Here is a 17,075-nt window from a genome sequence, read left to right as displayed (position 1 = left end):
TACTTAATATAATTTTCAATTACCCTCACCATTTCCAATATTTACTTTTCTGCAATATTGATTACAATAACAATATTACACTCAATTTACAGTGTCATATGGAAGTTAAAGTTAAGCTCAGATTTCAATGCCCACCCCTCTCCCAAAGGTGTTATTTACCATCACGCTTTTAAACAAATTCACAAAGCAGGGGACTGCAAGGCTTTAAAATAAGAGGAAGAGTAACTTAGCCAGAATTACTTGGCATTTTCCCTCTTTGTCTTAATAACCATCTTTTGCCCCATACATCAGGAATTGATAATGTTTTCATATTTGAACATTCAATGAGCATAATAACCTGGATGAATGCCTTGATTCACTGAAGATACAAAAGTCATCACCATCGTCCCAGATTCTACTTGATGCCTTTCTATTGCCACCAATACCACCGCCACTGCTGCCGCCCCCGTGAGATTTACTAGCATGACTCCTGCCTCCTCTTCCTCCTCTGGAAGACCCTTTTCCACCTCCTTTCCCTGGCTTGCCTTTCCTTCTTACTGAAGAACTCATTTTCACCTGCAAGAGAAAAAAGTAATACAGACATCATAAAACCAGATAGGTATAATAATTCTTTGTCAAAGTTAAGGATATAGCCTATTTTAAAGAAGAAAAAGGAAAACGCACTCAAAGGGCCAGTTCAGAAGACACATGAACAACCTGCTTCACAAAAGATTAATAAGCACATCTTCCTAGGACTAATATTTAATAAGTTTCTCTGACACAAGTTTCTTAACCAGGAGGTGCATCAGAAACACAAGGAGAAGTTTTCAAATCACACATGGGGTGTGTAGGGTCCCATGCTACATTCTGATTTGGTTAGGTCTGGCATGGGGTTTAAAAACCCTAGAAGAGATGTTTCATGTATTTAATATATGATTTGATAAATAAAATTTATATTTACATATATATTTTTAGAAACAGTTCTGGCTAAGAGATTGTGCCTGGAGGGGAGTAAAAGTGTAAAACTCTTGTATGTGATCCAAGTTAAGACGCTATCAGCTTAAAGTAGAATGTTATAAGATGTCTTACATTAGCCTCATGGTAAAAAACAAATAAACAAAAAAGTTACACATTAAAAATCTATAGTAAGAAAGAAACTATAAAAGAATAAAAAAATTTTTTTTAATCTATAGTAGATACACAAAAGATAAGGAGGAAAAAAAATCAAAGCATACCACTATAGAAAATCATCAAATTATAAAGGAAGACAGCAAGAGAGAAAGAAAGAAACAAAAGATCTTAAAAATGTCCAGGAAACAACAATATGGCAGTAAGTCCTTACTTATCAATAATTACTTTAAATGTAAATGGACTAAATTCTCCCATCAAAATACATAAAATAGTTGAATGGATAAAAAAATAAGACTCAACTACATTCAGCCTGCAAGAGAACAGCTTCAGCTGCAAAGACACACAGACTGAAAGTGAAGGGATGTAAAACATAGTAAATGCACATGGAGACGAAAAGAGAGCAGGGGTAGCTATACTCAGACAAAATAAACTTTAAGTCAAACACTGTAACAAGAGACAAAGAAGATCAATATACAATGGTAAAGGGGTCAATTCATCAAGGGAATCTAACGATTATAAACATTTATGCTCCCAATATCAGAGCATCTAAATATATAAAGCAAATATTAACATAATTGAGAGGAAGTAGATAGCAATACAACAATAGGAGACTTTAATATCACATTTTCAACAATGGTCCGATCATCCAGAAAGATAATCATCCAATAAAAGAAAAATTCGACTTGAACTATAATAGACATACACAGAACATTCCATTAAAAGTCACATGAAATATTTTTCAGGATAGATCATATGTTAGGCCATAAAACAAGTCTTGACAAATTTAAGAAGACTAAGAACAAATCAAACATCTTTTGTGATAACAATGGTATAAAACTAGAAATCAATAAAAGGAAAACTGGAAAATTCATAAACATATGGAAATTAAATAACATCCTCCTGAACAACCAGTGGGTCAAAGACAAAATCAAAATATCCTCAAACAACTGAAAATGAAAACACAACATACCAAAAATTATGGGATGCAGCAAAAAGAGTTCTAAGAGGGAAGTTTATCACAATAAAAGTCTATGTTAAGAAAAAGAAATGATCTCAAATAAACAACCTAGATTTACATCATAAGGAACCAGAAAAAAAGAACAAACTAAGCTCAAACTAAGTCAACTAACTACACCCAAACTAAGTCCAAAGTTAGTAGTATGAATAACAGGAATACCAGAAGGATAGGAGAGAGAGAAAGAAAAGAACAGAAAAAGTATTTAAAGAAATAATGAAAGAAGACTTATCAAATTTATTGAAAGACAATAACCTACACATACAGGAAGCTCTAAGGACTTCAAATAGGATAAACCCAGAGATCCATAAATAGACACAATACATAAAAATGCTAAAAGTTAAAGGCAAGAAGTCTTGAAAGCATTTAGAGAAAAACAACTTGTCACTTACAGATATAAACCCAGTAAGATGTGCTTTACAAAAAAATACTATAGGAATTTGTTTAAGCTGAAGAAAGTGACCCTAGATGGTAATCTGAACTCACACACACACAAAAAGGAGCACCCGTAAAGGTAAAGGTAACTATGTAAATACAAAACAAAATCAACCCCCTCAAAACCTACCAAATAGCATATATCCATATTTTCTTCTTTCTTCACATAACTGATTTAAAAAGCAACCATATAAAATAATATGTATATAATAGAGGGTTTGTGATATGCAAAAATGTAATGTATTTGCTGTAACAGAACAAAGCAGGTTGGTGGGAGCATAGATGGATTGGGTTAATAAAATGACTACAGACGGTAAAGTAATAACTATAACAATGCACAGTTGGGGATGCAACCTAAGGTTTCACTGACAGATGAATGGATAAAGAAAACATGGTAGATATACACAATAGAATATCACTCAGTCATAAAAAAGAATGAAATAATGCCATTAGCAACAATATAGATGGACCTAGAGATTATAATACTAAATGAAGTAACTCAGACAAAGACAAATATCATATGATATTGCTTACTGCAATATCTTTACTGCAAAAAGGAGGGGAAAGGCATACAGCTATATGAGAGTAACATTTCTATATATTACCAAAACTGAGTTAGTATAAATGTGAAGTTGACTCTGATATGTTGAGGTATACGACAAAATCCTTGAGCAGTCACTAAAAAGTAAACCAAAAATTCAAAAAAAAAAACACTAAAGAAATTAAAATACTGCATTAGGAAATATTTATTGAATAATTTAATGCAAAAGAAAACAGTAAAGTAGGAACAGTGAAACAAAATAGACATGAGACATATTGACAACTAAAAGTAGAATAGAAAAAATAAATCCCCCTATACCAAAAACAATATTAAATGTGAATGAATTAAACAATCCAATCAAAAGACAAATTATTTGTGAGTAAAAACAAGATCCAAGTATATGCTGTCTATCACTTTAAATTCAAAGATACAAAAAATGAAAAGTATAAGGATGGAAAAAGAGAAATCATGCAAACAGAAACCACAAGAAAGCTGTAGCAACTACGCCAATATCAAACAAAATAGACTTTAAAGCAAAAAAATCTTGTTAGTGATAAAGAAGAACATTTCATAAAGATAAGAGAGTCAATCCATGAGGAAGATGTAACAATTATAAATATTCTGTACCTAGTAACAGAGCACCAAAACACATCAACCAACAACTGACAGAAATGGACAAAGAAATACACAACATATAACAGCAGGAAACTGCAATATCCACATTCAGCTATGGTAAAAAAAAAAAACAAACTACACAGAAAATCAATAAGAAAACAGAAGACTTGAAACACAGTAAAAACCAACTTGACCTAAGAGACCTACAGAACATTCTACCCAACAAAAAATATACATTTTTCTTATATGAAGAAGGAAAATTTTCCAGGATAGACAATATACTAGCCTATAAAATCTTAATAAATTTAAAAAGACAAAAATTTTAAAAGTATGTTTTGCAACCAAGCTAAAATGAAATTTGAAATCAAAAGCAGAGAAATAACTGAGAAACACAAATATGTAGAAATTGAACTAGGTCTCTTGATATTCCTTTCTTCAAAATCCTTTATAATTATACATATTTATTGTTTCTTTGATGTTTATCTCCCACCCCACCCCCCTCTCAGAAAGCTCTCTGAAGGCAAGGAGTATATCCATGTTGATTGCCACTGTACCTCTAACAGTGTATAGCAAATAACAGGAATTCAATATGTATTTGAGGAATGGCTGAGGGTTGAATAAATGATATGAGAATGGAGAGCCATTCATTTATTTATTCATTCCACAAATATTTATTGAACACTTATTAAGTGCTAGATTCTAGGGATACAACAGCAGAGACAACAAAATTCTTGCCTCATGAAGCTCATCCTCTAGAGATTAAGATGACAACAAACAAATATACAATATTAATTAAATGCTATGAAGAAAAAAAACTGAGTCTTTTTTCAGATAGAGTGGTCAGGTTAAGAGTGATCATCTTTCTGAGATCATATTTGGGCAGACATGTGAACATGCAGAAAATGAGTCATGAAATATTTGTAAAAAGAACATTCTAAGCAGAAGCAATAGTAGGTGAAAAGGGTCCAAGTCCAGAATAACATCTTCAATGCAGTGGGCTGAACAGTGAGGAGTCTTGTGGGTCTGCAACACAGTAAACAAAGGAGATGAGGTCAGAGAGCAGAGATGGCCGTATAAGCCTTGGGAAGAACTTTGAATTTTATACTAAATATAATAGAAAGTCAATAGAGATCAAAGGCAGAAGCCTGGTATGACTGACTTCAGTTCTGAAACAATTATTCTAGCTGCTATGTGAAGAATAAAACAACTGTAGGGAGGTGAGGAGAAACTACTCAGTTGTTCAGGTAGGAGATAAAAAACAAAACTAAACAGTGAGTTGGACTACAGAGGGAACAAGTAGAGTTGAAAAGTGGCCATACAGTCTCAATGCATTTTAATGGTAGATGAATTAGATGAAAGGTGTAAGTATCTAGAATTACTGTAAAATTTGAGGGCCTAGCTTAACTAGGTGAATAGGGGTTCTGTGTTCAGCCATGTGATCAGAATGGGAATGTGAAGTGAAGTGAAGTTGCTCAGTCGTGTCCAACTCTTTGCAACCCCATGGACTGTAGCCTACCAGGCTCCTCCATCCATGAAATGTTCCGGGCAACAGTACTGGAGTGGGTTGCCATTTCCTTCTCCAGGGGATCTTCTCGACCCAGCGATCGAACCTGGGTCTCGCACACTGCGGGCAGACGCTTTACCATCTGAGCCATCAGGGAATGGACAGGAAAAGATATAGGGAGTGTCACAAGTTCAGAATGGGTGTTACACTGGAGATGCCTTCTAGACATTCAAATGGAGATGTGTAGAACACAGTTGGAAATATAAGTCTGCATGGAGGGGAAAGATTAAGGTTATTTCAGTTATTCTGTAAAACTCCTAGACAGTAAATATTACTATCTGTATTTTATAGAGGAGGAAACTAGAGTACAGATAAATTACACGACTTGTCCAATGTCACTACTATAGAAGCAAAGCCTGGAGCTAGGGTCTGAAATAATCCCTTTGACCCCAAAGCTGAAATTCTTTCCCCCACACTTCTCTCTTACCCCCAAACATGTACTTTATATCTTCAATTCAAAATTTAATGTTAAGCCAGACCCGCTTTGACTTTTGCCTGGGCCTTGGTTTATAAAGGTGATTGAGTGCTGACACAGAGAGATTAATACCATCAAAAGAAAAAGTTTAATGTTACTTACAGCTCTCCTAAAAAGGAGAGGTCTGTCTGCCTCCGTAGGTCATGCCAGGGAAGCACCTGTGTCAGGAGCAGGCAGAAAGGGGTAAGGCCACCCCGCAGCCTTTCTTGGTTTTTCCATGGGAAAGAAGAGGCCAGGCAGGGAAAACAGCTTAGGACTGGCTACTTGGAGTAATTCCCACAGGCTCTAAGGTCTAGGGCTTGTCCCTAGTTGCCTGGTACTTGGCCCTGGACTGATTTAGGGCAGGTGAACTACAGGCTTGGTAGTTAGACAAAGGAGGTTGTTGGAGGAAAGGCAGGCAGGATTGATTGGTGTGCATCTAAAAGGCATGCTGTCAGATTAATCGTTAATTAGCCAGCCCTGGGAATGGCAGTTTTTCCCTGGTCAGGCAGGCCCCATAAGACGCCAAAACATCAGAAATCCATTTAGTCTGGGAAGATCTCAACTATCTTTATTCACCGTGGACACGAGAACCCAAGTTTGGCTCCCAAGAACAGAATCACCAAGCTGGGCGCTGAAACTGACCACAAACCACTCCCCTCCCAGGCAAATCTCTGACTGAACCCATATATCCAGCTCCTTGCAGATACCCAGACCTGGTACCTTTCTTCCCGCATACACCGTTGCCAATCCTCTCCCCAAACAGCCACCAACTGGAGATGGAGCTAAGACACAGGAAACGAGCCCGAGGCCCTCCAATTCAACCCTTTATCTCGCAGAATTCAGCTCCCCGGCCTCAGATATACAACCCTCAGCTGTCGACCCAGGCCAGGCCTGGTCGCAGGCCTAGGATCCTGCTGCTACAGACTCACCGGCCCCTGCCAGACAGGCTGGATCCCCCCGGGCCGGCAGTCTCCTCAGACCCTGCCCACTGCGGGAGAGGCTGACGGTGGAAAGGTCCGCACACTGACCACCATACGGACACACATCCCTCGTCCGCGGAAGGCGCGACCGTCCCGGGGTTGTGGCGCTGCTTCCCGGGCCACCTGTTCGGACGTGGCGCCCAGCGGCCAAGGGCCCTGCCTGGGCGCTGCCACCCACCCGGACCTTACCTGGAGCGGCTCCGCAGCGGCCCAGCTACAGCGGCACAGCCCTGGCGCCTTCTGATTGGCTCAACCTCGGACCCCTATTCGCTTCCGGGTGAGAGGTGCCTGGTCGCCCTAGCAACCTTGTCGCACCCGGCGCTGAATTACGGCTTCCGTCCCTCCAGGCCACGGAGCTGGCGGCCCAGGGGGAATCGCAGAGTCCAGAAAATCTGCCCCGCAGCCCTGTGTCAAGTGAGTGCCCCATCCTCTCAACGTCTCTTAAGTAGAACTCGCAGTGAGCTGGCCCCTGGCAACTGCAGTAGGGATGAGACAGATTTCCTGAGCCACGGGTGGGATGGGGGTACAGAGAGAGCCCCAGGAGCGGGAATCTGGAGACCTGGATTCTAGCTCTCATTCGGCCGTCGATTCGCTGTTGTGACACATTAGACCAGTGCCAGCGTACTGCCAGTCTGCACCTCTTAGGTTCCCTTCTTCTAGCTCTGACATTCCAAAGTTTCGGGTGTGGAACCATTTAAGGGCAATTGAGACACACACACACTACAGTAGGGATAGACCAACACACACACACACACACTACAGTAGGGATAGACCAACACACACAGACACACACACACACACACTACAGTAGGGATAGATCCAACACACACAGACACACACACACACACACACTACAGTAGGGATAGACCAACACACACAGACACACACACAGACACACACAGACACACACACTACAGTAGGGATAGACCAACACACACAGACACACACACACACACTACAGTAGGGATAGACCAACACACACACACACACACACTACAGTAGGGATAGATCCAACACACACAGACACACACACAGACACACACAGACACACACACTACAGTAGGGATAGACCAACACACACAGACACACACACACACACTACAGTAGGGATAGACCAACACACACACACACACACACACTACAGTAGGGATAGATCCAACACACACAGACACACACACACACACACACTACAGTAGGGATAGACCAACACACACAGACACACACACACACACTACAGTAGGGATAGACCAACACACACACACACACACACTACAGTAGGGATAGATCCAATACAGACACACACACACACAGACGCACATACTACAGTAGGGATAGACCAACACACACACACATAAACTCACACTCTACAGTAGGATAGACGAACACACACACACACACACACACTACAGTAGGGATAGACCAAGAGTGTTGTGGGGGCTCTAGAGATAGACCCAGAGAAGGCAATGGCAACCCACTCCAGTACTCTTGCCTGGAAAATCCCATGGAGGAAGTCCATGGGGTCGCAAAGAGTCGGACACAACTGAGCCCTCTTCATTTTCACTTTTCACTTTCATGCATTGGAGAAGGAAATGGCAACCCACTCCAGTGTTCTTGCCTGGAGAATCCCAGGGATGGAGGAGCCTGGTAGGCTGCCATCTATGGGGTCGCACAGAGTCGGACATGACTGAAGCGACTTAGCAGCAGCAGCAGCAGGGATAGACCACACACACACACACACACACACACACACACACACACACACAAACTACAGTAGGGATAGACCAAGAGTGTTGGCGCTCAGCTTTCTTTATAGTCCAACTCTTCAATACATGACTACTGGAAAAACCATAGCCTTGACTTTATTGGCAAAGTAATGTCTCTGCTTTTCAATATGCTGTCTAGGTTAGTCATAACTTTCCTCCCAAGGAGTAAGCGTCTTTTAATATCATGGCTGCAGTCACCATCTGCAGTGATTTTGGAGCCCAAAAAAATAAATTCAGCCATTGTTTCCACTAATTCCCCATCTATTTGCCATGAAGTGGTGGGACCGGATTCCATGGTCTTAGTTTTCTGAATGTGGAGCTTTAAGCCAACTTTTCCACTCTCCTCTTTCACTTTCATCAAGAGGCTCTTTAGTACTTCAATTTCTGCCATAAGGGTGGTGTCATCTAAATATCTGAGGTTATTGATATTTCTCCCGGAAATCTTGATTCAAGCTTGTGCTTCATCCAGCCCAGCATTTCTCAAGATGTACTCTGCATATAAGTTAAATAAGCAGGGTGACAATATACAGCCTTGACGTACTCCTTTCCCTATTTGGAACCAGTCTGTTGTTCCATGTCCAACTCTAACTGTTGCTTCCTGACCTGCATACGGATTTCTCAAGAGGCAGGTCAGGAGGTCTGGTATTCCTATCTCTAGAAGAATTTTCCACAGTTTATTGTGATCCATACAGTCAAAGTTTTTGGCATAGTCAATAAAGCAGAAATAGGTGTTTTTCTGAAACTCTCTTGCTTTTTCGATGATCCAGTGGATGTTGGCAATTTGGCCTCTGGTTCCTCTGCCTTTTCTAAAACCAGCTTGAACATCTGGAAGTTCACGGTTCACGTACTGCTGAAGATTGGCTTGGAGAATTTTGAGCATTACTTTACTAGCGTGTGAGATGAGTGCAATTGTGCAGTAGTTTGAACATTCTTTGGCATTGCCTTTCTTTGGGATTGGAATGAAAACTGACCTTTTCCAGTCCTGTGGCCACTGCTGAGTTTCCCAAATTTGCTGGCATATTGAGTGCAGCACTTTCACAGCATCATCTTTTAGGATTTTAAACAGCTCAACTGGAATTCCATCACCTCCACTAGCTTTGTTCATAGTGATGCTTCCTAAGATCCACTTGACTTTGCATTCCAGGATGTCTGGCTCTAGGTGAGTGATCACACCATCGTGATTATCTGGGTCATGAAGATCTTTTTTGTACAGTTCTGTGTATTCTTGCCACCTCTTCTTAATATCTTCTGCTTCTGTTAGGTCCATACTATTTCTGTCCTTTATTGTGCCCATCTTTGCATGAAATGTTCCCTTCAGTTCAGTCGCTCAGTCATGTCTGACTCCTTGCAACCCCATGAATCGCAGCACGCCAGGCCTCCCTGTCCATCACCAACTCCCAGAGTCTCCCCAAACCCATGTCTATCAAGTCAGTGATGCCATCCAGCCATCTCATCCTCTGTCGTCCCCTTCTCCTCCTGCCCCCAAGCCTTCCCAGCATTAGGGTCTTTTCCAGTGAGTCCACTCTTCGCATGAGGTGGCCAAAGTATTGGAGTTTCAGCTTCAATATCAGTCCTTCCAGTGAACACCCAGGACTGATCTCCTTTAGGATGGACTGGTTGGATCTTCTTGCAGTCCAGGGGACTCTCAAGAGTCTTCTCCAACACCGCAGTTCAAAAGCATCAATTCTTTGGTGCTCATCTTTCTTCACTGTCCAACTCTCACATCCATACATGACCACTGGAAAAACCATAGCCTTGACTAGATGGACCTTTGCTGACAAAGTAATGTGTCTGCTTTTAAATGTGCTATCTAGGTTGGTCGTAACTTTCCTTCCAAGGAGTAAGCGTCTTTTAATTTCATGGCTTCAGTCACCATCTGCAGTGATTTTGGAGCCAAAAAAAATAAAGTCTGACACTGTTTCCTCATCTATTTGCCATGAAGTGATGGGACCTGATGCCATGATCTTAGTTTTCTGAATGTTGAGCTTTAAGCCAACTTTTTCACTCTCCTCCTTCACTTTCAACAAGAGGCTTTTTAGTTCCTCTTCGCTTTCTGCCATAAGGGATACCAATGTTCCCTTGGTATCTCTAATTTTCTTGAAGAGATCTTAGTCTTTCCCATTCTATTGTTTTCCTGTATTTCTTTGCACTGATCACTGAGGAAGGCTTTCTTATCTCTCCTTGTTAGTCTTTGGAACTCTGCATTCAAATGGGTATATCTTTCCTTTTCTCCTTTTCTTTTTGCTTCTCTTCTTTTCACAGTTAAATTATTCATTTCCTAAATTGTTAATTATTTTTCATAAGTGTCTACTCCTTTCTCAAGGCTGCTGGACTCTCCCTTTCTGATGATGTTTAAGTCTTCTGCCTATTTTGTTTATTAACTCTGTTTCCTCAGAGGGGATGAGCTTCCAGTCTTTCTTAACTGGCACGCAGGTTAGTATTCCAGTTGAAAAGATCAGTTCTCTTGTCCCACCCATAGAGATACTGATTCGGCAGTGTATAGTAGGGCCTAGCAACTTGTAAAGCATCCTAAATGATTCTAATGCATGGGCCACACCTTGAGTAACATTCTAATAGGCTGTTGTTCTAGAAGTTATAGTTTACTTATCATCTCCAATATATGTTTTCTTCAGTATTGGAAAAAATTAGTTTCTAATGTTTTAATCGACTAAATGTCCCACAGCTTGAGGCATAGATTCCACTCCACCCACTACCCCCCAGTCCTGTGGTTTTCTTTTTTCATTTTTTACCTGTCTTCATTCCAATCTCATTCTATTTGGACCCTACTCCTTCCCCCGCCTCTTCTCACTTACTATCTTTTTTTTCTATTTCTTCCTACTGCCAATTCTGAGATTGCTCACTCTACCTTACATCTGTGAAATAATCCATAGATCATATACCCAAGAGAAATAAAAACATATGCCCATACAAAAAATTATACATGAATGTTTACAGTAGCATTATTCATTCTAGCCAAAACTGGAAACACTCAGGTGACCATCAACTGATGAATGGATAAATAAACAAAATATGTTATTTTTGTACCATGAACTATTCAGCAATAAAAAGTGATAAAATACTAATACATGCTGCAACATGGATGAAACGTGAAGCTGAGTAAAAGAAGCTTCTCACAAAGGACCACATATTGTATGATTCCATTTCTATGAACTGTCTGGATTATACCCGTACATAGAGACAGATTAGAGATTATTGTTTGCCAGGGCCTGGGGCTGGGGTTGGGTAGGTTTTAGGGTAATAGAGAGCAACTGATGATATGTACAGGATTTCTTTTGAGAGTGATTAAAATATTCTAAAATTAGATTGTGGTGACAGTTATACAACTTGAGTATGTGAAAACAAATGAGTTTTATATACTTTTAAAGAGTAATTTAAAAAAATAAATAAAAAATAAAGAGTAATTTTTGTGGTATGTGAATTATATGTTAATAAAGCTGTTAAAATACACAAATAAAAATAGATCATCTAGACAAAATTATTTATTTCCCCAGAACCCTACACTCCACTATGGAAATGCCAAGTAAACATGAATATAAAGTGAGTCTGTTTGGTTTGCTCTTGCAGCAAATTTGTTATAGGTCTTATAACATAAAAATGTTTAAGCTTGAGACTTCCCTTATGGTCCACTGACTAAGACTTCACCTTCCAATGCAGGGGGTGTGGGTTTGATCCCTGGTTGGGAAGCTAAGATCCCACATGCCTCTCAGCCTAAGAACAAAAACATAAACCAGAAACAATCTTGTAACAAATTCAATAAAGACTTTAACAATTGTCCATATCAAAGAATAAAAAACTTTAAAAAATATTTGTTAATGTGATTTTTCTTAAATCTTTTAAAACAGCTCCTGAAGTATTTAAGATAAACTTTATATTTCCAAATGGAGACAAGTATGGTAAGCATACATTTCAATTACTTTTTTCTATATAGATTAAAATTAAATAGCTTAAGAGTGCAAAACTGAGACTGTCACACTTGATAAAAGTACTGTTGACATATTAACTCCATTAAATAAAATCATACAGAAATACTAATGGAGAGAAAAAAAGATACTAATGGAGAAATAGATTTTAAATCTTAAACTCTAAAGTTCAGTATAGACAGTGTGCCTTGGAAACCTATGGGAGGGCCATAGCCATGTGTCAGTCTTCCAGGCCCTTGAGTCTCAATGATTTAAAGGTCCGTGGAGCGCCTCATCTTGGTGCCAGGAAAGCAGAGAGACCCACTGTGATGCAGTTGTGATTAAGGTTGAACATACTTTAATACTTAGTCAAACAGGGTTCCCGTTTATAATCTTCAGTATTTCTCTCTCACTTAGATGGGGACTGTACAAGAACATCTTCTGGAGTCATTGAGAGAAATGGAATAGGTATTCATACCACTCCGAATGGGATTGTCTACACAGGAAGCTGGAAAAATGACAAGGTATTATTATTGTTTTGAATTTTGACAGTAGATAAGTAACTCAGTTGGTTAAATGATTCCTCGCATTTCGCCATTTCAAAAAACATGTATGAGTAGACCATGTAGTAAAAATAACAAATTATTATATTTAATATATATGAATGTAAGGAATAGTATGAAACTCATTCAGAGAGCTAATTGTCATCATCTTTGTCATTTCCTATTCGTTGAACAAACTAAACTCATTACATAATTTTCTCATTAATCCTCATAGCAGCCTAATGAGTTCGATACCATTCACATTGCTGTTTTACAATTGAGGGAAATTCGGCTCAGATTTCTTGCCCAGCTAGTAAGTGATGAAGCAAAAATATGTTCTTGGGTCTGCTTGAATACAAATTTCTGTCCTTAACAACTTCTTTGTGCCATTTCTGGGCTAACTAAACTGGTTGGCCTTTAAGATTTTTGATATGTTCAAGGTATCTTGAGGAGCCCTGTTATTACCATTATGGACCTCCAAGATGTTCAGGCGCCCCAGATCAGAAACACTGACTTTGTCAGCTTCACAGAGACAGACATACAAAGGACAATGATAAAAATGTTGTCTTATTTTTGTGGAAATAAAGGGTGATACAATGTTAGATTAAATAACTAAGTGGATGACAGACATATGTGTATACTTTTTAGAAATATACTAATGAAACTGAAGATTAGTTACTGAGGTCATTTCCTCTGTTACAAACAGATGAATGGTTTTGGAAAGCTTGAGCATTTTTCAGGAGCAGTATATGAAGGACACTTTAAGGACAATATGTTTCATGGACTGGGAACTTACATATTCCCAACTGGGGCAAAGTACACTGGAAATTTCAATGAAAACAGGTGAGTTTAAAATAAAAAGTCACTGTAGTCTAAAAGATATTTCTCAGGCATATTTGCCTAAAAATTTAGTTAATGCTAAATTTCTTTTATAATGTATTTAGTTAAAATATACTTATATTTTAGAAGAATTGTTGGATTATCATTTTATGGAAAAATGTTATGAGAGAGGCTAAGGCCATCATGAGCTTCCAAAACATATCATTCCTAGTGATAATCTATTAGATTTTTCATTTATTTCCTCTGACTCCTTTATTCCTGTGGAACTTTTTGCAGTCATATTGGAAATGGAAAGTTTGTTGCAATTATTGAGAAAATTTAGGCCAAAAATTATTTTCGCTTGAAATATCTTGACAAAGTTTTTTTATAGTTTTAAATTTTATTTTATATTTTCTTCCAGTTTGAGATGTAATTCACATACAGCACTGTATAAATTCAAGGTATACAGCATAATGATTTGATTTACATATATCATGAAGTGATTGCCACAATAAATTTAGTGAACATTCATCATATCACATTGATATAAAGTAATAAAAAAAGAAAAATATTTTTTTCTTGTGATGAGAACTAAGGATTTACTCTCTTAACTTTTATATATAACATACAAAGGTGTTAATTATATTTATCATCTTATACATTACAGTCCTAATACTTTATTTATCTTGTATCTGGAAGTTTGTAGCATTTGACCGCCTTCATCCAAATCTTCACCCCACCCTCACACATCTTTATAAACTTAATCCGCACACCAAATACTATGTCATCCAGAGGTTTCATATTCATTTATAACTACTCTGTTATTATTTCCAGAATTAAAAATGCAACCTAATTGTTATGAAGTGGTTGATACATATTGAGGCGGGTAGAAAAGGGTTTACCTGTTCTATTGCCAAGTCTGTGATGACAACATAAAAACTTTTCACGCTGATATTAATAAAGGGAGAAACCTCTAACCCATGGGATAAAGGTCTGTTTGGTTCTGTGAAGCACATTTTCACCACTCCAAAGAGTCCAGAAAACACTAGCATAGAGCATAGCATCTCACACATAGTTGAAGATCAATAAACATTTGTTGAATAAATGAGCTAATTAAGTCAGGTAACCAATATAAACTTTTCACTTTATGACTGTTTTGGTTTTGTCTAAACTAAGCATATGTAATCCTAAAATCTTAAAATACATAAAAATTTGTATAATGACAATGCTTGTTTGGAATAGTAGTATTTTTTTTTGTAGGATATAAAAACAGGATGTCAGGTTTTAAATCAAAGTTTGAAAGCAGAATGATATAATTCTTCAGACATAGTATATAATATACTAGACAGTCTTATACCTGGACTGTAAATTTCTAGTCTTGTTAATGAACACACTTATTTTTTACTGTTGCAGGGTGGAAGGTGAAGGACAATATACTGATACCCAAGGACTAGAATGGTGCGGTAACTTTCATTTCACAGCTGCTCCAGGCCTGAGGCTGAAGCTCCATATGTAGACAGCCTGCATTAAAGTTTTAATGTGGTAATTGCAGCTTTTACTTGTAAGGAAAACAACTAAATCTGTCATCTGAAATAACTTCATACACTATCTAGTTACTTTTGCCAATAAAACCATCAGTCATTTACACCTTTTTGAACTTTCTTTTGATCATCTTATAATTAATTTAAAATAAATTATGTGGGGACTTCCCTGGTAGTCCAGTGGTTAAAAGTCCGTGCTTCTACTATAGGTGGCGCAGGTTTGATCCCTGGTCAGGGAACTAAGATAGTACATGCCAAAAAAAAGAAAAGAAAAAAAAAAAAAGAAATTATATGATTCAATTGAGAGTTTGTTTGTTCATTTTAATTTAAACTATGCAGATCTTGACAAAGTCAGTTTCCAATCCTGTACCTGAATTTTGTCATCTTTAAAAAGTATATCTATTTCTTAAAGGAAACTATCAAGGAATGAAAAGACAGTTCACAGAATGGGAGAAAATACTTGCAAATCATATATCTGATAAAGGTTTAGTTTTCAGAATATATACAGAACTCATATATAAATATACATAAATAAAAAGACAGCCCAATTTAAATACAAAGGATTTGAATGGACATTTTTTCAAAGAAGATATACAAATGTCTGATAAGCAAACAAAAAGATATTCTGCATGATTATTCTTTACCATTTCTCAATCACTAGTATGGCTGTGTTAAAAAACATAATAATAAAGATTGGTCTGGTGGGAATGAAAAATGGTACAGCACTGTGGAATACAGTTTCTCAGAAAGTTGATATATTAATTATCATATGTTCCAGCAATTCCTAAGTATGCACGTTAAGAGAATTGACATGTATACAAATGTTTATAACAGCATCATTCATATCAGCCTAATACTGAAAACCCACATGTCCCTCAACTGATAAATGGATAAATAAAATGTGACATATCTGTACAGTGGAATATTTTTCAGCCATAAAAAGGAATGAAGTACTGACATATGATATAGCATAAACCAGCCTTGAAAACGTCGTGCTAAGTGAAAGAAGCCAGTCACAAAAGGCCACATATAATACTTTTAGGTGAAGGATCCAGAATAATTAACTTCATAGAGACAGGAAGTAAATTAGTAGTTGCAAGGGAGGGAGGAATTGGGAGGCATTGGGTTTCTCCTTGGGGTGATGTAAATGTTCTAGAGTTAGTAGTTGTACAACTTGCAAATGCAAAAAACCCCTGAATTGTTCATATTAATTTTAAAAGGGAAAATTTTGTGTATGTTGTATGTAAGGAAGCCACCCCAAACGTGCCAACCCAAAATGTGTCTCTTTGGCATGAGTATTAATTTAGGGAGATTTATTTTTAAGAAACAGCCTTAAAAGTCTTTCCTTTAAGTCCTAAAGTCTTTCTTTTCACCTGCCCCTTAACTGCCTAAAGAATTTAGATAAAGCGTCTATTGCCAGAATAGAGGTATCACCAGAGATAATCTGCAAAGGATTTAGGCTAGGTGTGGTGGGGGAAACTCAGCAAGGCCCAGACATTTAGAGTCCACTCTGTCTCATTGTCTCACCCTGGCCCAACAAACAGTTGTTTACCAAACATTTGCTTTTCTAACTTACTTGAATTACCCTCAACATCCTGCTTTGTCTTTAGCTGAAAGTGGTTATTAAGATCAGGGCTTTGACCATTTTAGTGAGCTATTCAGTATTCCCGATTCTCTCCCACGTTATTAAAGTTTTGATTTTCTCCTGTTAATCTATTTCATGTCAAATTTACTGTAATTCTTAGACCAGCCAGAAGAATCCAGAAGGGTAGA

General features: G+C 38.0%; 2 protein-coding genes across 7 annotated transcripts in view; one reads left to right on the top strand and one right to left on the bottom strand.

Moving 5' to 3' along the window:
* DHX57 (DExH-box helicase 57) overlaps positions 1 to 6,960 on the bottom strand; it is a 58,823-nt gene extending 51,863 nt beyond the window's left edge. For 4 of the 6 annotated variants that reach the window (XR_010662355.1, XM_065929405.1, XM_065929403.1 and 1 more), the window contains exons 1-2: positions 6,907 to 6,960; positions 338 to 555 (exon numbers count right to left, since the gene is read on the bottom strand). Coding sequence is in view for 4 of the 6 variants with exons in the window: in XM_065929405.1 (XP_065785477.1) it covers positions 338 to 549 (212 nt within the window). In the remaining 2 variants the exon portion in view is untranslated. Of the gene's footprint in view, positions 1 to 337; positions 556 to 6,666; positions 6,884 to 6,906 lie in introns of those variants that run through there. The other 2 variants (XM_065929404.1, XM_065929407.1) reach the window with 2 other exon arrangements.
* Positions 5,899 to 15,406, top strand: MORN2 (MORN repeat containing 2). Its single transcript, XM_065928836.1, has 7 exons — positions 5,899 to 5,938; positions 6,684 to 6,939; positions 7,019 to 7,131; positions 12,344 to 12,394; positions 12,818 to 12,924; positions 13,649 to 13,785; positions 15,175 to 15,406. The coding sequence occupies exons 1-7, from the start codon at positions 5,899 to 5,901 to the stop codon at positions 15,275 to 15,277; spliced, it is 807 nt and encodes a 268-aa protein (XP_065784908.1). The 3' UTR covers positions 15,278 to 15,406.
* Positions 15,407 to 17,075: the final 1,669 nt, after the last annotated feature.

The sequence above is a fragment of the Muntiacus reevesi genome, chromosome 3 (genome assembly GCF_963930625.1).
Source record: "Muntiacus reevesi chromosome 3, mMunRee1.1, whole genome shotgun sequence".
Taxonomy (NCBI): Eukaryota; Metazoa; Chordata; class Mammalia; order Artiodactyla; family Cervidae; genus Muntiacus; species Muntiacus reevesi.
Note: the sequence above shows the minus strand (reverse complement) of the source record. Positions and strands in the feature narration are given on the sequence as shown.

What these genes read in the sequence shown, in the direction of transcription:
- MORN2 (XM_065928836.1), top strand. Translation starts at nt 5,899, where the DNA reads ATGCCAGGGAAGCACCTGTGTCAGGAGCAGGCAGAAAGGG. An exon ending in GCAGCGGCCCAGCTACAGCG is followed by an intron (nt 6,940 to 7,018) that starts GCACAGCCCTGG and finishes TGGTCGCCCTAG; the next exon opens with CAACCTTGTCGCACCCGGCG. An exon ending in TCCAAATGGAGACAAGTATG is followed by an intron (nt 12,395 to 12,817) that starts GTAAGCATACAT and finishes TCTCTCACTTAG; the next exon opens with ATGGGGACTGTACAAGAACA.